The sequence below is a fragment of the Xyrauchen texanus genome, chromosome 13 (genome assembly GCF_025860055.1).
Source record: "Xyrauchen texanus isolate HMW12.3.18 chromosome 13, RBS_HiC_50CHRs, whole genome shotgun sequence".
NCBI lineage: Eukaryota > Metazoa > Chordata > Actinopteri > Cypriniformes > Catostomidae > Xyrauchen > Xyrauchen texanus.
The window spans coordinates 13313536-13336963 of NC_068288.1; the positions used below are offsets into that span (position 1 = coordinate 13313536).

General features: G+C 40.7%; 1 protein-coding gene across 5 annotated transcripts in view; it reads right to left on the minus strand.

Annotated features, from left to right (window-relative positions):
- Positions 1 to 23428, minus strand: part of LOC127654132 (inositol polyphosphate-4-phosphatase type I A-like) — an 83558-nt gene that overhangs the window by 46317 nt on the left and 13813 nt on the right. For all 5 annotated transcript variants that reach the window (XM_052141148.1, XM_052141147.1, XM_052141145.1 and 2 more), the window contains exons 2-6: positions 4982 to 5176; positions 4796 to 4840; positions 3936 to 4054; positions 1018 to 1134; positions 862 to 941 (exon numbers count right to left, since the gene is read on the minus strand). In XM_052141148.1, coding sequence (XP_051997108.1) covers positions 862 to 941; positions 1018 to 1134; positions 3936 to 4054; positions 4796 to 4840; positions 4982 to 5135 — 515 coding nt within the window. In that variant the 5' untranslated portion in view covers positions 5136 to 5176. The remainder of the gene's footprint in view (positions 1 to 861; positions 942 to 1017; positions 1135 to 3935; positions 4055 to 4795; positions 4841 to 4981; positions 5177 to 23428) is intronic.

Below are 23428 nucleotides of genomic sequence, written 5' to 3' on the forward strand. Positions count from 1 at the left end.
ACATGCACGCGCACACAAAAAAGACAAAGATCCCCATTTAGCCTGAACAGACTGTAGGGGCAAGTGCTGTTAGCGAGCACCTATGAAGGCCGGAATGGTACACGAGGGGGTGGGTGGCCAGCACCATGCCCGATGTCTCCCCAGTGGCGATAATTTACACACCGCACCAGGTACTCATTTTTCACACGCACACGCACTCGCACTCGCACACACACACACACACACACACACACACACACACACACACACACACACACACGTGTTTATTGAGTTATTAAAATGGGACATTTGAAGTAAATGTGGCATCATCGTAAACTGACACATCAGAACACCTCAAATTGAGAAAAAAAAGGCTTAACTTTGATAAAATTAAATATTTTTTTATGTCTTTGATAATGTCTAAACATATCTTAATGAATAACTAGTCACAAGATCTGAAAACAATAATCAGCATAGACCATGACCTATTGTAAATTCCAGCAGACAATCCCGATTCAAATGAGCCCAAATGCAACATACAATGATCAGTAGATCTTGAAATATTCCTCAGAGTGTACATGGAAAGACCATGCACAAGAGGGCGCTCAACACACAATGTGTGTGTGTGTGCGCGTGTGTGTGTGTGCACCTGCAGCATCTTTGGCTCTACCAATGTGAGTTTGGACCATCTATTTGTAGAACCGTTTGGTGATGCTAGTGGCGCAGAAATGACACACTTCAGCTTTAAAGCTTGCCTTCGTAAAATTGACAGATATATAATTTATAAGTGCCACAGATTGAGAAATACTGAGGTCGATCACCTGAGAGACAGGTATGGCCTATGGGTTATGTTGCCTTAGAGGCAGGAGTAGTTTAGCTCACCTGAGAGGCAAGTCAAGTCTGTGGTTCTTTTCCTGCAGAAGCTCTTTTACTGGGAACATCGCTGAGCCAAGAAGGTACATCTAGAGCAAGTATCAGAGTCACAAGAGTTTTTGGTCCACAACTGTTATTTTTTATCAGAACTGTTGTGTATCTTACCGTTCCTTGGGAGCGATCTTTTACATCGTATACAGAGAGTTTGACTTGTGTGTGCTGGTTAATGTGGGAGTCCTGGAAAAATGCCACGCTGCTGAGGAACATGGGATTATTTGTACCCTGCAAAACAGAGGTCAAACCATTCATCAAGTCCACATAATCCTACAAACGATGGAAAGTTCGCTCTTTATTAACATGTTGAAGGCACTGAAGACATGATCTGATCACTGAGGCCACATTCAGCGGTAGTCAGAAAGGCCTGTGATCACGTCACATTTGCAGCGTAAACGCAGATCCATCCTGATACGTCTGGAACGACATCATAAGACTGTGCATTCACCTATAAATCCTAATTTGTTACAAAACAATGGTTTTACATTTTGCTGGTTACGTGCATCTTTAAACCATCTTTGAAATGAGGTTCCTGCATCTTTTTTCTCTGTGAAATTGCTGCTGGTGTACAGAGTCAAATTAAGACTCCGTCTCTCAAGACGACACTAAATCTGACGGCACTGCTCGGCTATTATGAATAAAACTACGCTGCATTTTTTTAAATAGACTCATTTTGTTTATGAGACTCTAATATATCAGATCATAAACAGTTTTACAACATGAATGCTGCTCAGATTGCTGTTTGTTGAAGAACCATGATGAAGGCAAGATCTCATGTAAACAATGGAGAATATATCAATATTTCTCACATTTATCACTTTTATGGACAAAAAGTGCGATTGGATGTTTGTCAATGAACGCTTGTCATGGACGATTGACCCAAATGTGTTGAACTGGATTCATCTGGCGATCACGTTTTCATAATAAAAGTCCCGTTTTGATATTGCATGTTTTCATTTGTACTTCTGCACAAATAACTCAATTACTGTTTCTGGAGCATTACTATCGTGAAACAGAGATCGGATATCAATGTTGAACCATTAGACCTTTGAAGAGATAATTTGTTAACATTCATTATATTTATAGACAGTAAATGATATATTAAATGTAAGCAGACAAAAAAAAAAAATCAACAGAATAGATTTTATTATGCACCTGTGATGGAGACGCGATTTTAATGTGTTCAATGGACTCGTTTCTTGTTTTACTCACCCATTTGCTATATTTATTGGGTTTTTATTGTGCAAATGTTTTATCCATCCTATTTATTAGTTTTGATAAACTCTTATTATATAATATTATATATTATATATTATATATATAATATTCTTATGTATTTACTCCACGATATTGTATTTAAAGTTACACTATTTAACTATTTTTGGTAAAAAATAAATAAAATGACAAAATGTTATTAATGAGAGAGTGCAATAAAAATCGTCCAAACCATGTGTGGTGAGCAGGGCGGCATCTGGGCAGAGCGAGGGGAGGCGGGAGTATTTAAGGAGAAGAGACAGCGGCAGACGGGAGAGAGATGCACAAAGCTTGTCCACGTTCTTGCGCGTGATTTACGATTCGACATAGGTTGTTTCTTTATACATTGAAAACAGTGTTATTAAATGTCTATGTGATTGTCAGGACCCAGCTTCCTCCTTTGCCACCGTAAATTGTTACACTGGTGCCAAAACCCTAGAAGGAGGAAGGATGCGCCATCCAAGGAGCCGAGGGAGTGTTTGATCCGGTGGCGCTGGAGCCCTGCATCAACCGGCAGCCGGAAGAGATGACTATGGGGTCCAGTGCCATCACCCGGCATCGCAGACAGAAGCAAAACAGCGGGCCGAGGACCACTCGACGGCATATCTGGGGCCAGCGAGCTCCTCTCTCTCTGCTTACTCTCTCCCTTTTGTTATCTCCTTCTCGGGTTTTGGCACCAGTGTAACAATTTACGGTGGCAAAGGAGGAAGCTGGGTCCGGCTTGACAATCACATTTTCAGTTTATAAAGAACCAAAAACACACACTGCTTTTCAGCCAGCAACATCAAATCATAAAACACACACAAGAACGTGGACAAGCTTCGAGCATCTCTCTCCCATCTGCCGCTATCTCTTCTCCTTAAATACTCCCTCCTCCCCTCGCTGAAACACGAGGTCGTTGTGGCCCGCAGGTGGAAGTCATTTGCCACTTATCTTCTCGGCCTTGCTCTGCCCAGACGCTGCTTGTCTCTGCCCTGCTCACCACATAACCCCATCGCCAAACTCAGGTTGGGGATTTCTCCGGCCTGTGACCTACTCTCTCCATTTCTTGGGAGTAAGCATCGGCGGGTCACACAGACCACTCGGCTCCGCCCTGTGCGTGTCTGCGAGGGGGAACCGGGTCGAAAGAGAGGAGAAAGAGAGGGCAGGGGAAGGATGCGCCATCCAAGGAGTCCTCGCTGCTGACTGGGGGTTGCGGCGCCGAGGGAGTGTTTGATACGGTGGGGCTGGAGCCCTGCATCAACCGGCAGCCGGAAGAGATGACTATGGGGTCCAGTGCCATCACACGGCATCGCAGACAGAAGCAAAACAGCGGGCAGAGGACCACTTGACGGCATATCTGGGGCCAGCGAGCTCCTCTCTCTCTCCCCTCTTTTTATTCCCAAAATAGATGTTTGCCTAAATTAACAATAAGCTTTCCACACCAAACATCATATTTCCATTGAATTTGTGAACATTGTATATCATACGTTCTCTTGTATATGACTACAGTGTGCAAACCACGCTCCCAAGTTTTCATTCGTCATTACACTAGTGTATATATGGTGGAGGGACCATAAAGTAATCTGTCTCAGCTGTGATCAGATCACCGGAGATGGATGTCAATACCAGGGCCTAGATGTGCTGCTGAAATTCAATGCATTTTGTGACCTTAAATAGAAATGCAACCTAAACCAATATCCATTAATCAAAGCCCTATCCTCAGTGGACCAGGTTTTGGGTAAGAGCATTGACCCAAGCTGAGAATAGCACTGGGATATTTGTGTCCATCTCACCTCAATGATCTCTGTCTGTGCATGTTTGGTCCAGAAAGCCTGAGGGGGTGTGGTACAGCTCACAGCGACAAAACTGTTGGGTTTCCGGTCCAGAGATGGTGTGGTCAGCTCACTGCACACTGCACAAACACATTCACACTCAAGGTCACAATGGTGTGAAGATTTTCCACCTGAAGCATTGTATCTATGAGTGAGCTACAGCGAACCTCGAGAGTTTTTCGCAAAGAACTGTCAGTTCTCGTAGATGTAGTCAGACCTCCACAGTTAAACAACTTTATTTACAAGTGATGAGAGATAGAGGCGCTCACTTAATCCAAACGCAGCTACTTTGGCGGCAAACTTCACATAAGCATGCAGTAGGACACAACGGTCTTACGGAAATATTTACACTTGATTTGATTTACTTTATTAATCCCCAAGGGGAAATTTATACACTTCTGTTTAATGTCATTTACAGTCCCACGATCGGACCTGATAACCAGCTGGACCTTAATATCCCAGCAGCAGTCTTGCTGGTCATGCCAGCTGAAGGATAAAGGGATCATGTTTTCTGGTGCCATCTCTGTGCGACCCTTGGCAAATAGATGGAAAATGGGCTGGGAAATACTGTTTATTGAATATCCATGATATACTGCTATCACTGTAATGCGTCATATCTCGTGATTATGACAGCGATAAGACAGATATGTTTTAATAGTGGCTCTTGGCTAATAATTGGATAATACATATTTTCTCTCTGCCTGAAGAAACAAATTAATTGTTTCTGCTATTTGCGATATTTATTGAACATCATCCAAACGGCTGACAAGTATTGAGTTTCACCCAGCCCAAGGTTGAAATGCAGAAAAACAAAGACTGACCAAGACTGAACTCTAGTACTGGCTCATCGGGGTCTTGGCTGTTTCCTACACAGAGGAAAAAGAGAGAACGAGAGAGATATGATGTCATTCATATGTAAACCACAAAAATATAACCCAAACATTAAACAGAAAAGAAATACAATACAAGAGAGAACACCATGACACCAGTTGGCGGATACTGTATACCTTCCAGTGCCAGTCCAAGCATCTCTGAGGCAAGATCTAGAGTGTTTGCCCTGTACACGGACCATGGCCGTTCCCTCCGTGACATTGTGGCAGGGTGTTTGTGTGTGTGTGTGTTGAAGTCAGAGTAAAACGAGTGGTGGAAATCCACACACATAGGCAAGCACACACTCCTGTGGCTGTTTCCACCCCTCTTATCTGAGAGAGAGAGAGAGAGAGAGAGAGAGAGAGAGAGAGAGACAGAGAGAGAGAGAGAGAGAGAGAGAGAGAGAGAGACAGAGAGAGAGAGAGAGAGAGAGAGAGAGAGAGAGAGAGAGAGAGAGAGAGAGAGAGAGAGAGAGAGAGAGAGAGATGTAAAATGTTACCAATATATGGGCAAACTCTTGTATACATACAGAATTCCTTCTATGAATATAGTAATTTCAGAGCTGAAAAGTCACCAGCGGTCTGCTGTTCTAAGCATCGAAGAGAAGTTCTCTATAGTGCGATTAGATCACAATTGCTGCTGTCTGATCAGGTCTCTGTGGCAACCATACAGTCTGTTGTAGGTCTCCCTGTTCTTCTTCTATTACATTACAATTGCAAAAGGATTGCTGAAATCAAAAATGTATATTTCCTACTGAAACTGTAAATATATAGAATGATATCTTAAGACAGATGTGCCTAAAACTTATTTGCACGGTACAATATCAACCCAGTACATTGCAATTTAATCACTCGCATATGCGACTAAATATCACGCTATGCAACTAAAATATTGGCTAGTAAATATTCAGATTTTACTGGCTTAAGATTGAGTTGTGTAGTGGTGAAGAACTAAACCTCATGATCCTTTTACTGAATAAGAAGCTGGCAAATAGCTTGTGAGTGCGTAATGCACCTGATGGTCGTCTGTTAGAAGGTAAAAGTGTTGCAACTTTCAAAACTCAAGATCTTGTAGATTTGAATTTGAGAATGTGCAGAATAAATATTTGTATAAGCAAGTAAATACACATCATCCAATAAAAGTTTTCTTTTGCTTCATTCCATGGATTGCATCCAAAGACAAGATCAACAGACTACATTTTCATTTCATGTTTCTTTTAACCTCTTGCCTGTTATTTACAGTCAGTTGGTGATTAAAAAGTAAAATAAAATATTTTTTTTTTTATTATTCTAATCATACATTTAGTGGATGAGGGTAAAACCACCGTTTAACTTCCAGGGCTTGACAATAAGGACTGTCCGATGGCCCGGGGCCAGTGTGAGAATGATTCGGGCCAGTTGCTAGAACTGTGACTTGCCCGATTGGGCCAGTGCTGAATTTAGATAACAAAAAGTGAGAGAGACCAAAAATCACACGGAGCAAACAACATCTTCTAACTTCTTCTACACATGTGTAAATGGCAGGACATCTGAGGTTAACATGATGCATTTATGAATGTATTTCTATAAAGCACATATATGGGATTATATAAGGCATAAATCATATCTTGCAAATTATAAATGTGATAACATTTTGGGGGACAAAATTGTATTTAAAAATGTTTTTCTTCCCTTTTTCTCCCCAATGTGGAACGCCCAATTCCCAATGCGCTCCAAGTTGTCGTGGTGGTGTAGTGACTCGCCTCAATCCGGGTGGCGGAGGACGAATCTCATTCAGAGACCGTCAATCCGCGCATTTTAATCACATGGTTTTTGAGCGCGTTACCATGGAGACATAGCGCATGTGGAGGCTTCACGCTATTCTCCACTGCATCCAAGCACAACTCGCCCCACCGAGTGCGAGAACCACATTATAGCGACCACGAGGAGGTTACCCCATGTGACTCTACCCTCCCTAGCAACCGGGCCAATTTGGTTGCTTAGGAGACCCAGCTGGAGTCACTCAGCACACCCTGGATTCAAACTCACGTCTTTACTTGCTGAGCTACCCAGGCCCCTGGGGGATATAGTATTAAAAACATAAGATATGTAAAAAATATTTATCTTAAGACATATTTTTTAAAACCATGATGGTAAAAACATTTGCACTTCCAGCTATCTTAAAGGTGCACTCGTCATTTTTTTCCTCATTAAAAAAGTTTTACTTGTAAAGAAATTAATAACAGTTTTGAAACGTGTATAAAATCATAAGCACTCACATGAGATGAAGCCTTCAGTCATATCAGTAAGCTTTTTAATGTGGTTTTATTCTACATGGAGAGGGTCCCCTCATGGAGGCTGCCATGTTATGATCACATGACTTGCCACATACTACTTGCATAATCTCAGTAACTGCCCTGTTATTGGACACTGTGAATAGTGAATTTCTACAATGGCATCTGCATCTGTAAACAGAGATTAATTAGAAGAGACGGGACACTTATGGAAATTGGAACGCTCAACCAAAGAGCTCCGAGCGCCCAACGGTCAACGGATGTTGAAAGGAAGTCCCGCCTTACAGTTAAAAATGCCAATCAGCTTTTAGATACAGACATCACCTGTCAATCAACTCCAGAATGCACATGTGCATTAGCTATACAAGCCGGGAAAATGTCATTTTTGGGGTAATTTGAGGTAAAGAATCACAATTTATTATTCCAGTATTGTCAACATCCACACAGCTAGGTGTCAGTGCAAGAAATTTGAACTGTTACCCTAGAAACTATAAAGCCATGCTAATAATAGGAAAAAGCCAGCACAGAAACAGACATTCAGAAATGATGGATCTGTACTCCAATCAGATCTTCTCCTCTCATCTGGTTATTTGATTTCCTCTCCTGTCAATCTGAATATACACTTTTAAATCTACCAGAGTAGAATGCATGGAGAGGAGACACACATGGACATATTTGGTCCAGGACTCTATACCTCATATGCATGAGAACTGTAACTCTATGAGATGACACAGTAGCAATGACTGTATGTGAGGAAGAGTTAGTATATATATTATACACAGTAACTGCTTATCCATCTAAATTTTAAGAATTAGAAAGGCCTTTTGTGAATCATTTGTGCCTCTAGGCATCTAGATAACTTGCCCTCATCATTGTAATAGACAAGAATGATGAGCAGAACATTGCCTGCCCACATCATCCTCTATGAGTCAGGCATGAACTGAGCTGTTTTTAAATATAACAACTATGCGGCAAATCTTGTCTTGCATACATGCATTCACACTTATGTGCACTGACACACAACTGTTTCAGCCATAGACTGCAAGTAAACAGCAGTAATGATGGTATACTGTGTGTGTGTGTGTGTGTGTGTGTGTGTGTGTGTGTGTGTGTGTGTGTGTGTTATGTATTATGATGTGGCGACTTGTTTATTGCATGTAAAGCTGCAAGCATGTGTCTGTGCCGTTTGCACATGAGTAGGAAGAGAGAAGTATCACTAGCACTGTTCAACTCAACCTTTCTCTCTCCATTCACCATCCTTTCCTCTTTTTTGCATCTCTATATCAGAAAACCATGACAAGAAAAATTCTACTGTGTGAATGATCTTTTGATAAATGTCAACAATTTCACCTAGACAACAGCTCACAAAAATATGATATAATATTCCCATAATTCTGCTCAGATGGCTGTCTCCATGGAGATGGTGTTATTTACATTTCATGGTATTGTCACTCTCTGTGGGATAGTTTGATGATCGTTGCTGCAATGCAAAATCAAGACTTGCCATGGCAGACAATTAAAGCTAGTGGACTGCACTATATCTAACATACATCAACAATATCTACAGCTTCTGCAATTGCTTTAAAGGAATATTCCGGGTTCAATACAAGTTAAGTGGACAGCATTTGTGGCATAATATTGATTACCACAAAAATGTATTTCGACTTGTCCCTTCTTTTCTTAAAAATAACTAAATTAAAAATAGAATAGAATGCAGCTCGATTTGTTTAAAGGGAACGCTGTTCACAAGCTTCATTGGTTTTGCTTTTGTCAGTGCACTTACATCATTCGAGAGGCAGCATGAACTGATTCCCCTTCATGGATGTGCGTTCTGAGAGTGACCGGGAGTAAATAATCAATCCATACGATTCCATACATATGAATCCTGTTCTAGATTTGTTGGATCATCTCTTTGATATATATATATATGCAATTACATGTTTCCATTGATCATGGTATAAATATTGGGGGGGAAAAACTACAACCTTTTATATATATAAACTGGCAACCAAAAGTTTGGAATAATATACAGATTTTGTTGTTTTGGAATGAAATTGGCACTTTAATTCACCAAAGAGGCATTCAACTGATCACCATGTATAATCAGGACATTACTGATATTAAAAACAACACCATCACTGTTTAAAAAGTCCTTTTTTATCTAATCTAGACAGCAGCATCAGTCCAACCCCTTATCCTTGAGTAATCATGCTAAATTGCTCATTTGGTGCTAGAAAATCACTTTCCATTATATCAAACACTGTTATAAGATGTTTGGTTTGTTAAATGAAGCTTAACTTTGTCTTTGTGTTTGTTTATGAGTTGCCACAGTATGCAATAGACTGGCATGTCTTCAGGTCAATATTAGGTCAAAAATGGCAAAAAAAAAAAAAAAAAAAGGCTTTCTCTAGAAACTCGTCAGTCAATCATTGTTTTGAGGAATGAAGGCTATACAATGATTGAAATAGCCAAAAAACGGCAGATTTCATTGAAAAGTGTAACTACAGTCTTCAAAGACAAAGCACAACTGTCTCTATCAAGGACAGAAAGAGATGTGGAAGACCAGATGTGCAACTAAACAAGAGGATAAGTTCATCAGAGTCTCTAGTTTGAGAAATAGACGCCTCACATGTCCTCCGCTGACAGCTTCATTGAATTCTACCCGCTCAACACCAGTTTCATGTACAACAGTAAAGAGAAGACTCAGGAGGCCTTATGGGAAGAATGGCAAAGAAAAAGACACTTTTGAAACAGAAAAACAAAAAGAAAAGTTTTGAGTGGGCAAAGAAACACAGACATTGGGCAACAGATAATTGGAAAAGAGTGTTACGGATCTTAACCCATTGAGCTTTTGTGGGATCAGCTAGACTGTAAGGTGTGTGAGAAGTGCCCGACAAGACAGACACATCTATGGCAAGTGCTTCAGGAAGTGTGGGGTGAAAGGTCAAGTGCTACAGGAAGTGTGGGGTGAAAGGTCACCTGAGTACATTTACATTTATGCATTTGGCAGACGCTTTTATCCAAAGCGACTTACAGTGCACTTATTACAGGGACAATCCCCCCCGGAGCAACCTGGAGTTAAGTGCCTTGCTCAAGGACACAATGGTGGTGGCTGTGGGGATCGAACCAGCGACCTTCTGATTAACAGTTATGTGCTTTAGCCCACTGCGCCACCACCACCACTCGCATCTGGACAAACTGACAGCTAGAATGCCAAAGATCTGCAAAGCTTCTAAAAATTATGTAGAGGGGTTGGCACTCCTAAGAACATGGAAGTTCTTTCCATAGGTCATTTGAACAGAGGCATAAAACTCTTGCACTCATTACAGAGTATGCACATTAATATAGAACATAGATTAAAAATGACTGGAATTACCTATGCATAAAATGGTTTTACACACTCATTCCAGAGAATGAGTATCTGAATTCGAAAAGACCAGTTTTAAACTGGCATGGAATATAAATGCTGTGCAACATGACACCTAATGTTTTAACTAATGTTAATGTGCAGTACACAACTCTAATTGTAAAGTGTTACCAAGAAGTCCTCCTAAATGATCCAGTGTTTGAAGTTGAATGGTTATGATAGCAGTTATCTCTTTAGCCAAATAACATTGGTTTTGAACAGACGGCGCTTGACTACCTTGGCCGTATCTGAACTGAAACTGGTTTTAAACCTCAGTGGATCAGAAAGAGTCTTTAGCACCAATATTGAGTGTCATATATATAGGTCTTGGAGACCCCACCAGATTTATGAGTCATATGAACTGGGACAGGGAGACAGGGAGAGCTTTTTCAGATAATCCCTACGGACTACCTGACATACTTTTTCTTCATGTGCCCTGCTGAGAACAGCACACACATTCAAAAGACTAGAAGTCAGAGCAACAGCAAGAAATGCCCCAACCAGCACTGTTTTGAACAGTTGTCTCCTTTGATTGTTCTGTGCAGAGGGCAGGGAGAGCTGAAGTGAAAACACTTTTCACTTCTTCTCTCCTTCTGGTTACAGCATGTCTCAGGTGTAGCAGAGAGGAACTAAGTATAAGAAAGACGCAGTTGGGTGCCCTGAAAGTGTCTTAGATGGCCAGAGATATTTTCACCTTTGTTAAAAGATGGGGCCTGGGGTGACAGCAGCTCTGATGATAACAGGCTTTAATTAAAAAAATGCCCTATGTGACAATTCCATTTTGTCTTCAAGATTCCACATTAGTGGGTGAGACAGACAAGACCAAAAATGGGTTGCAAGTCCAATCTGATGGGGTGTGTCCGACAGCAGGGAAAAACAAGGCTAAATGCTAATCACAATTGTGCATTAGGCTTAAAGGAATATTCCGGGTTCAATTGGCTAGGTGCACAAGATGGCGCCTGTGAGCTTTCACCACACCAGTGAGTGCAAGTTCATCCGGTCGTATAAGCGCTCATTGAAACTGCGTGAGAACACACGGTATGATCGAGGTGTAAGCAGGCTTTATTGAGACTTGTTAGAGACTTTGTTGAGACCAGCATGAGCATGTTTACAAGTAAAGAAAGAAAGGGGAGTGGTTTATCAGCGACAGGAGATAACATTCACTTTACTTTGATGTGTGCCTAAACGGTATGAAGTTAATAGTGTCATAATGAAATATCAACTAAGAATACTTTTACAGCATGTATTAACCTTGATTAATATTCATTTCTAATTATATGAACGAATGGTAATTAACAATGAACAATGGAATATTTCATGAAACATTAACCTAGATTAATGCTCAAAAATATTTATCATTGTAAATTAATTATACCAAATGCATTAACCAAACTGAAACTTATTGTAAAGTGTTAGCAAAACGTTGCATGTGTAATGAAACGTAATAGGCATACCGAAATTGCAACTTTATAAATGTGTTGGTTGTTGTCCAACAGGGGATTCATATGACCTTATTTACCCTGCAGGTTTATATATATCTGTATCCAAGCCAAGCATTTATACAGCAGAATACTACTATAGAGGTAATATCAGGTTCCTATCTGGTCCCCCACCAGAGATATTCAACCTAAAAGTGAGGGGAATTTTAAACAATTGCACTTTCTCCTCCTCATAAAAAAGAAATAAGAAAAGTCTCAAACCTGAAATGTTCTGCATGCACACTATACTTATCTAAGTACCCCTAAACAGTTTTTTAAGACTCAAACCCGTCCCATTATAAATTGACCCTAAAAGTGGAACTTTGAGCAATCTTGAGTATTACATTAGTACTTAAATTCTAAGTCTAAGTAACAAGAATGTGCAAAATGTTTATATATGTTCACGTACCTTGTAATGTGCTCTAGAGAACAGTTTTTGTTCCAATGAGCTAGGACCATCCTGAGCAGAGACACTGAAGTTTCCGTAAACCGCTGAATAACCAAACTTTGCCATGTGCCATGACACAAAGATGGCCGTCATAGTTAAACCAAGTAAAATATAAATACAAAACTGGTAGTTTTGCAATACCAATAGTGATAATAACCCCCCCAAAATTTGGAAACTTAAAAATACTTGAAGAGATACTTTTGTTTTTTTTAAATAAAACTATTTCGGTATCGTGTTGGGTCGCTACTCCATTTCCAATGTAAAATCTCTGTCATAAAGCAAAACCAGCTGAATACCACAGTGACTAAACATCCAGGGCAGCCTCATAAGGAAGGCGTCACCATAGCAACCTTTTGCCAGCATTGTTACAAAGCCACCTAAGTTTGGAAGATTCCATCAAAGGCTCTGTAATCTTCGGATGTATTCTGGAAACCTTATTGTCCCACAACTAACGAAATAAAACATTAAATGAAAGCAATAGTAAATGATGACAGAATTTTCCAAATTCATTTTAAAATGTAGACTTGGTTAAAATAATAGAACGCTGCGAAATTAGTTGAATAAAGGATTCAGTGTGGCATTTAATATATGAAACATGGATGACGTTTTGGTGGTGCAGGAACCCCATAACTCGCCCCCAGTGATGCTTCATCATGAGAGTGTGCAACATCAGGTAAATGGAGTATGAATTGTTTTTTCCTTTGTTGTTTTTTGCTGTAGACTGTCCAAAAGATATCATTAGTCACCTAGTGCATTTTTGACAGCAGTCATTCCAAAGCATGCCACAAATGGCACCTTGAATTTGAAGGCTGCTGCTAAGAATTCAGAGCCATCTTTAAAGATGAGCACAGTTCAACAAACCACACTTTTCAAATATCCATGAGAGAGAGAGAGAGAGAGAGAGAGAGAGAGAGAGAGAGAAGAAAAAAGTGAGGGTGTTTGTTTTAGATCACTCATTTTCCATAGACACAGAGTCAGGCAGAGTGCTGACTGGATACCGTAAAAGGGCAAACCCAGTTTCCCAGTTTTCACTCTCTGTCTGACTGCCAAACCTCAAACCCCAAGTCCTCATCCTCTTACACTCAAAAGCTCCCTCTCTTTCACACACACACACACACATATAATGACATGGTTACACAGGAGGGAGTTAAGCTGGTGAGTGTCCTGAAACCTCCTTAGATGCTTCTCTGTATCTCTGAGTGAAACTTCCCACACAGAGATAACAAGCCGAGTTCAACGTGATCCAGAACTGATCATCTCTATAAAACACCAGTCTTTGCATCCCTCTACCCACACACCTCACTTACAGCTGAATCATTCCCTCCCACATGCGCATTCAGGTAAAACTTTTCTCACTTTTAGACTGTCATTTTTGCTCTCTCAAGTGCTGCTAACTACAAACTAGGGCTGAATGATTAATCAAATAAAAATTTAAATCGCGATATGACCTAGTGCAATTAACAAATCGCAAAGTTAAGAAAGTATTAAAGGAATATGGACTTAAAATAATAATCTGTATATAAGGTTTGAAATGAACACTAACCAAATGCAGGTAGAAATCAGCAGTGGCAGGTAAAGGCGTCTCTCTTATTAGCCACTTTGGTGAGAAGCATTTTCAAGGTTTTTCCTGCATGAAAAATTCTGTGAATGTCAGCGACTCGGGCCACTACCGAAGGAATTTTAATAGTATTTATCTTGCGTTCAGCACTTTATAAGCACTAAATATGCCTCTTATTACTTATATGGACTGAAATGTATCACAGTTTGTAGAGCGGAGGAGGGTGGGGCCGGGCTGGAACAACGCACGCCCGTCCCCAATCAGCCTGATGGGGGCGCACGAGGGATAAAGGCGGCCGGTGACGACGGTTCCGGAGAGAGAGAATGACATGGATCTGCTCTGTGTTTATGTTTGTGTGTTTTTTGTTCAGTTTATTATTAAAACTATTATTTATATTGCCAAGCCAGCTCTCGCCTCCTCCTTGCCCACCAACCCCGCTACATTGGTGCCGAAACCCGGGAAGGAGGAGGGATGCCAGTCGCGGAGTCCTCCACACTGCCATCCACCCAGGGGAAGGAGTAGCCTGAACGCCCGGACACGGGGAATGGACGCCTCCGCTAGGCAAGTGGGGACTGGACTCCCCGACCAACTGGAGCGATGGAGCTGCTGCCAGGGGTGGAGGAGTGCCCTGCCGTCCCCCAGAAACATGGAGGGGTCGAGAGGACAGCCGTTCACCGCCTGGAGTGGTAGGGCCACTGCCACGGGCGGAGGAGTGTCCCCACGAGTCGCCGGGAATGCGGAGAGGCGTTCTGTCTGCCAGGGGTCGTAGGTCTTACTCCGGTCTGCCTGGGGAGGAGTGGCTGCCATCCGCCTGAGAGGGTGGGGGAGTGATTGAGGACCACGTGACGGTGCATCAGAGAACCGGTGAGTTTTTTCCCTCTCTCTCTCCTCTCTCTCTCTCTGTCACTCCGTTTTGGCCTTTGTCCTTCACCTATTTCGTTTGTTGTTGTTTTTACCCTTCTGCCTCCTCCCAGGTCGAAAAAGGTGGGGATGACCCGCCGGCAGATGTGCTTTATAATGACAGAGCAGGCTCTAGATATAAAAATACACAGAAATATTAGTTCACACTAAATATATCTTGTAAAAATTACATGTAAGAATATTAAAAGCTCTTTGTAGTGGGCATGAATGGCATGCACTGGTTATAAGAGATAAACCTAAATAGCCTGTTGGATTTCAACATGCCTTTTCAATAAAATAATACACAACATTTTTAACCAAGCACAAGATGCTTTTATTCAGCAAATACTTATTTTAAAATATCAGTAACAATATAATCATTACTGTCAATTTCACTTTATTAAATTAAACTGTTATTTATCCCAACATAAGTGTTATTTTTTTTCATGCAAGTCCACCATCATTTTAAATGGATCCATGTAATTATTTAAACAAATTTTTTCACAAAGAACCACTAGATAGTGACATACCCATGTGAAACTTACATACCATAAGTTTGTTTTGCTTTTCAGCTTGAAAAGAGACTGAAACAAAAGTCGTCAAACACTTCCATCACTAATAAAAACGTAACTAAAAGAACGGTTCATTAAAGAGTTAAAAGATCCATCACAGATGTACTGGGACTCAAATCAGCCCAGATTACATATATTTAAAATACTGTAAATTAAAATAGAGTTGTCACTGATTACATCAATATATGTAATGTAATCTCTAAAATGTTATCAATTCAGACATCACATTTGACATTAGGATTATAATCCCCCATAGCTTTATTAAACATGAAACAAAATTGTATACATTATAGGAGATTAATACCGCACTATATTTAGATCTCTGTAAACTGTCAATTTTCTCTCGCAGTACATATTCACTCTCACGCTTAAGATGGACATTAGATCCCTCACGATAAACCGCATTATTATAGTGTGCTTTCATTGATGTTACATATTAAACCATATATATGTTAATTGAACAAGCACGAACATCCATCTCCCATTTATCACGATGAGGATTCAGATCGTTGACGATTAAGCACTTCCAAAGCGTGTGTTACCCTGAGAAGCAGATCATTGGAGATAATGATCAAAGTTTATCATTGCTCATTCTCCACACTAGTTTCAGCTGAACTCATCAACATCTCAATATCAAGCAATTCTATAATTTGGCAACTAAAAATTGCCATAGGGCTCCTAAATATTTCAGTTTAGGAGCCAATATCTTGAGCCCTGTTTAAAGTGGATATAAAAAGTCTACACACCCCTGTTAAAATGCCAGGTTTTAATACAGATAAATCATGTCAGAACTTTTTCCACTTTTAATGTGACCTATAATGTGAACAATTCAATTGAAAAACAAACTGAAATATTCGTGATGAAAAAAATGAAATTAAAATTAAAAACCTTACAATAACCTGGTTGCATAAGTGTGCACACCCTCTTATAACTGGGGATGTGGCTGTGTTCAGAATTAACCAATCACATTCAAATTCATGTAAATAGAAGTCATTACACACCTGCCATCATTTAAAGTGACTCTGAATAATCACAAATAAAGTTCAGCTGTTCTAGTAGGATTTTCCTGACATTTTCTTAGTTGCATTTCAGAGCAAAAGCCATTGTCCACAGACAGCTTCCAAAGCGTCACAGGGATCTCATTGTTGAAAGATATCAGTCAGGAGAAGGGTACAAAAGAATTTCCAAAGCATTAGATATACCATTGAACACAGTGAAGACAGTCATCATCAAGTGGAGAAAATATGGCACAACAGAGACATTACCAAGGACTGGATGTCCCTCCAAAAATTGATGAAAAGACGAGAAGAAAACTGGTCAGGGAGGCTTCAAAGAGGCCTACAGAAACATTAAAGGAACTGCAGGAATATATGGCAAGTACTGGCTGTGTGCTACATGTGACAACAATCTCCCGTATTCTTCATATGAATGGCCTATGGGGTAGGGGGGCACGACGGAAGCCTTTTCTTACAAAGAAAAACATCCAAGCCCGGCTGAAGCTTGCAAAAACAAACATCAAGTCTCCCAAAAGCACTTGGGGAAATGTGTTATGGTCTGATGAAACCAAGGTTGAACTTTTTGGCCATAATTCCAAATGGTATGTTTGCCGCAAAAACAACACTGCATATCACCCAAAGAACACCATACCCACAGTGAAGCATGGTGGTGGCAGCATCAGGCTTTGGGGCTGTTTTTCTTCAGCTGGAACCGGGGCCTTAGTCAGGGTGGAGGGAATTATGAACAGTTCCAAATACCAGGCAATTTTGGCACAAAACCTTCAGGCGTCCATTAGAAAGCTGAAGATGAAGAGGATGTTCACCTTTCGGCACGACAATGATCCAAAGCACACATCCACAAAAGCATGGCTTCACCAGAAGAAGATTAACGTTTTGGAATGGCCCAGACCTGAATCCAACTGAACATCTGTGGGGTGATCTGAAGAGGGCTGTGCACAGGAGATGTCCTCGCAATCTGACAGCGCTTTTGGAGCACTTTTGCAAAGAAGAGTGGGCAAATGTGCCATGCTAATCGACTCCTACCCAAAAAGACTGAGTGCTGTCATAAAATCAAAAGGTGCTTCAACAAAGTATTAGTTGAAGGGTGTGCACTTATGCAACCAGGTTATTGTGAGGTTTTTTTTTTTTTTTTTTTCCCTCAAAGATTTCAGTTTGTTTTTCAATTGAATTGTTCACATTATAGGTCACATTTAAGGTGGAAAAAGTTCTACATGATTTATCTTTGTCTCATTCTTTTACATCACAAGAACCTGGAATTTTAACAGGGGTGTGTAGACTTTTTATATCCACTGTATCTATTGCTGCTTGTGAAATTGTGTAATAATTTATTATGTCCATATTATTGTGTTTCCTCCATGAAAAACAAAAGTAAATGCTGGCAGATTGTCAGAGCTTCTGATTTCCATTAAAGGAAAGCGGAAGTTGATTTATTCTGCCAAGCTCCAAAAATCTCCAGAGGAGGGGAAGGTGATCATTATCATACACTAGTTGTATGTTCTACATTCATGACATATTTATGGTTCATTTTAATCCTTCATCATCCACTTTCTTTGTATAGAAAAGGAGCAGCTCCGACATTCTGCCTAACCTCATTTTGTGTTTCACATAAGAAAGAATATAATACATGTTCGGAATGACATGAGGGTGAGTAAAATTATGACAAATCTTTCATTTTTGTGTGCACTACATTTTTAAAAATATTTGTGGTTCTGTGGGGTGCCTGACAACCAGGATAAATCCATTGGGGATAGTAAGGATATGGAGTAAAAGAAAGACACAGTGAATACAAGGACACAACAAGGGAAACAATCACACCAACAAGTCCAAATATTCCTAAAGTAACTAAAGTTTTTTGTTTGCCAAAGCAACGCTCTGAGAATCTTTTACTATGTAAGATCTCCAGATGGCCTTGGTAGCATCAGGGAGACACTGATCTATGAGCAGCTGGCACTGCATTTAGCATTGTGTGTGTGTGTGTGTGTGAGACAGGAGGGCAAAGGAAAATTGAGAGAGTGAGATAGAGACCCCTTGTTTGAGCCTGTCTGTGTTTTTGTGTGCAAGAACAAAAAAAGGTTCTACCCCTCCTGAGTGGTCTGTTCATCCAATTGGAGCTTGCATAATTCTTTAGAGGCCAACTGCAGATGTTACCCTTTTGAGATGAAAATGAGCAACAGCCATCTTTCCCCCAGCATGGGTTAACGAACACACAAAAAAAAAGGTACTAGAATTTATCTTCAAATATATAGGCTCCAGAGGAGCCTATAACAGCAAAACAGAGACTTTTAAGAAACTAGAGCCATCAATGCATTCAAAGACACGTACAGATCGCTGGTTATTTCTGCAACACTGAAATATTGTGTGCTCGAAAAAGGAAATAAGTCCCTACACTGGCTTGATTCATGAATTCAGGTTGAGTAGCCAAGGAAAGGAATTGGTGGTGTAAAGTTGAACAGAGAGATAAACACCCTTGCATTGGAGATAGTGCTTCTTAAACTCGTCATTTAAAGGGGCATTATTCTGAAAAATTCAAGATTTAAAAATAAATTAATAAATAAAACAGTTTGTTGTAATATGAAAGCATTAAGAAAACTAGTTTCCAAAATGGTTCATTCAGTACAGTAGGGCTGTTATTGATAGCTGTGTGACTCCGTGTCCTTCTACACGAACATTGTGTTTTGTCTTCGGTATACGCTATGCATAATTTAATTGAATTTAAATTGACTGATCTCAGTTCAGGACAATCTGGGCTGTCAGTAAAGGGTTAAAGTAAAGGGTTAAACTCACAGCGGAGTTTGTCTTTGGGGGGGAAACACCAACAAACCTACGTCTGGCAGGGCTCCAGACTTAAGAGCCATTGGCTGTTTTTAGTCACCAAATCATATAATTGCTCGATTTAGACGGTTATTCAGAAACAAGATAGAAAGCAAAAGAAAGACAGCTCATAGCCCATTAATCAGAGGTTTAAAATACAGTATATATAGTTGAGAAGATACGCAAGTTTGCATTCCATTTTTGTCTCATAAATATTCACACCCCATTTGACTCTACTCTCCCTAGCAACCTGGGCCAATTTGTACAAATATAAGAGATAAAACATATTTTTTTTTATTTATCCCTTTTTCTCCCAATTTGGAATGCCCAATTCGCACTACTTAGTAGGTCCTCATGGTGGCGCAGTTCCTCACCTCAATCCAGGTGGATTGAGCTCTGAGACCGCCAATCCGCATATCTTATCATGTGGCACGTTGTGCATGACACTGCAGAGACTCACAGCATGTGGAGGCTCATGCTACTCTCCACGATCCACACACAACTTACCACATGCCCCATTGAGAGCGAGAGTCACTAATCGTGATCACGAGGATGTTACCCCAATTTGGTTGCTTAGGAGACCTGGCTGGAGTCACTCAGCACACCCTGGATTCAAACTCGTGACTACAGGGGTGGTAGTTACATTTACATTTATGCATTTGGCAGACGCTTTTATCCAAAGTGACTTACAGTGCTCCTATTACAGGAACAATCCCCCCGGAGCAATCTGGAGTTAAGTGACTTGCTCAAGGACACAATGGTGGTGGCCGTGGGGCTCGAACAAGTGACCTTCTGATTAACAGATATGTGCTTTAGCCCACTATGCCACCACCACTCCATGGTGCGTAGTTAGCATCAATACTCGCTAATTGGCAATCCTGCCTCCTCCTTGCCCATCCTTTATACTGTTACATTGGTGATGAAACCCGGGAGGGGGGATGCGCTGTTGTGGAGTCCTCGCAACTGCCGTCTGCCCAAAGGAGCAGCCGCGGCCATCTGCCAGGGGACGGAAGAGTCGCTGCCGGCCACCTAGACGCGGAGGAATGGCCGCCATCTGTGAGGGGAGGAGGGGCTTGCTGCCGGCCGCCTGGAGCAGTGGAGCCGCTGCCTGGGGCGGAGGGGCTCGCTACCGGCCACCAGATCTTGGAGGGGTGTTCCACCAGAAGACTCGCTGATGTCCGAAATGGAAGGAGCGGCTGTCATTCGGCAGAGGAGTGGTCGAGGACCAGGCGACAGCGAGCAAATTTTTTCTCTCTCTCCTCTCTCTCTCGCTGTCGCTCCACCTCGCTCTTTCCCTCTCCCCTTTTCCCTCCCAGGTCATGAGGAAGGTGGGAAAAGGGGGAGGGGGGGTGTACATCATGCCAGGGTTCCCCAGCCTGAGGCAAAGAAGGGAGGAGTGTGACGCCTGGCCCCTAATTGGGCTAATCAGCCGAGGAGAGGGATAAGGGCAGGCGGATGCGGCAATTCGGGAGAGAGAGAGCCACACGCAGCTGCCGTGTGCATTTGTGTTTTGTGTCTTTTTAAGTTTTCATCAAATATTACTTTGATGGTTCATCCGTTTCCCGCCTCCTCCTTGCCCATCCCTTATACAGTTACAGGTGCATTTCAAACTGTTGCAGACAGAGAGCACACGAGGTTAAGTCATTCACTAAATAGGGATTAAGGGAGCATCTCATAGCTTTACTATGCAGCCAAGTGCATTCACTCCTAAAATCCAAACAAAAGTTCAGTTTCATGCTGCAGATGTTGTCTGCAATGGCATTGGTAATCAATACAAAGATTCAGAATTTATAATATATCATTTTATTTTAACATTGTTGGCAGTGATTGGACAATGCTGGCAATTACATGTGTCAGAATTAATTATGCTAATTTATGTTTTATAAAATTTTAAATCACTTATTTATAATTTGTTATAGATTCTGATTCAAAAGCTCTCGATACGATTTAATTCTAATTCTGATGCAATATCGGTTAATATTGGTATGCTATAATGTCAATTTTACTTTGAAAGATATTATCTCTCAGCTTGCTGTAAATTGCAAAAAAATTATTTCATAAATTACATTTTATCATTCATTTTTCATCGCATGTGTAGGTTTTTAAAAATGTATAAATCCATGAATTCCAACAATACATATGTCTTGATATTGCATGTATATTTGTATGTGTGTATGTGTATATAAGCATATTATACACACACACACACACACACACACAGTTACATGCATAATTTCTTCTACAGTATTCAAGCATTTATATTGATATGTTGAAAAAGTGCTAAATAGGTCATGTCTCTTCATGAAAGGTGGCAGCGCCTCATGGAAGTGTTTGTTTTAGTTGAGTGAACAGAATCAAGAGTGCACAGAGCTTTAGTGCATCTGTGCTGTGTGTGTTTTTTATTTTTAATAACAACTGACTGTAAAGATAGTAAAAGAGAGACATTATATAATGACAAGTGGATTGCATACATTTTTACACACACACACACACACGCACACGCACACGCACACGCACACGCACACGCAGACACAGAGAGAGAGAGCGCAGATCTAACCAAACTTTTACTCTCAACAGTGAAAGGATCTCGGTGCTTAACTTCTCCACTAAACTACTGTAAAAGATTGATCTTGGGATTTATCGTTCAAAATTGAAATCATGATGCATCGGAAAAAAATATTTTTACCCAGTACTATAGTTCAGTACTTCCACATCTATCTGACGTCAGACGGATGAATATACTTGCACACATAGACACAAGCGCGTCTGAATTACGTCAACAGACATCCACTCGGTTTACATTATTCCGGATACATTTGAAAACAGCGTTTTCATTTTAAAGTACTCTAAATCCACACTAGCGTTTTCCAAAAGTTGCTCGTCCACACCGAAATGTATGAAATCGTGACACTGCGCATGCAGAAAATCCCCATTGCTTGTACGGTCTGACACACAATTGTCCTCGTGTTCCGTCGCCAGACACCAATTCCCGAGTAATCTTCCATTCGCCTTTGAAGTGAAGGGTGAGGGTCAAAAATCCCTTGTCTCTTCAGATATATCAATACATATATATATATATCCTTTTATATCAATATCTATCTATATTCTGTTGCTTAACTTCTTTAATAAAATGATGAATTAACTATATGCATGATCACATAATCAATTCTATTTTCTTATGCATAACTGAAATATACTTTGAATCTTATGTGTGTTGGAATGTTAACTAGTGTCTTTTAAGGAACATTCCAGAGTCTTTCTCTCTGTCCTGCCTGTAGTCTGAAGGTCCTTTGGGGATAAGCTTAGCTGTGATGAGAGGGGGCAGGGAGAATGTTAAACATATGTTCTGTGTTTGATCATTACTTTTCTATGATTAAGTATATGGTTTAAAGTCCTATGCAATACTACCTGAATAGTAGAAGTGTGATTTTCTATTATTATTTCTTTAGGGAAGAAATGTATGTTATTTCAACCCTCTCCTCTGCCCGAGGAGTGAATATTTTATCTCTCTGTTTTGGTTTAAATGGCCTGATAATGTGTGCTCTAGCTGTCTTGTGCCCAGAGAAGGACTGTCGTTCGTCAGTGTTTTGTGTGTGCGTTTGACCTTCTAACTAGGTTTTGAACCAGGGATGCACACCAGGCCGACTCGAAGACACCCCGCGACATCTGCGAGGTCACTTCAGACGTAAATCTCGGGCGCGGACGACAAGTGCGCTGATTAATGTTCATAGGCCATTTAACTATCTATATGTTGTGACTTTATGTTCTTTTAGCCAGTAAGGAGTAAAATAATGGAACGTACGTCCTTGCAAATGGTATAATTGATGTAAGATTTTGTGTAAGGTACGAGTTAGCTTTCGATCTCCTCGTGAGACTTTGTCGCTGGCTCTACCAATTTCACTGCAAACTATTCTTCAGTAAATTTTGATTCTTTAATTGAATTTCTCGACTCCTGGTTTTCTTTCTCCATATCTGTTCCGGGTCATAACTGTTAACCCCTAACAGAAGGAACGCAATGTGTTAATACAGTGCCGCTATAACACAGGCCGCCATCTTGATTGTTTTAGTTGGATAGATCACATGACTGCATCACATGACAATAAATACATCATCATTTTCAGAT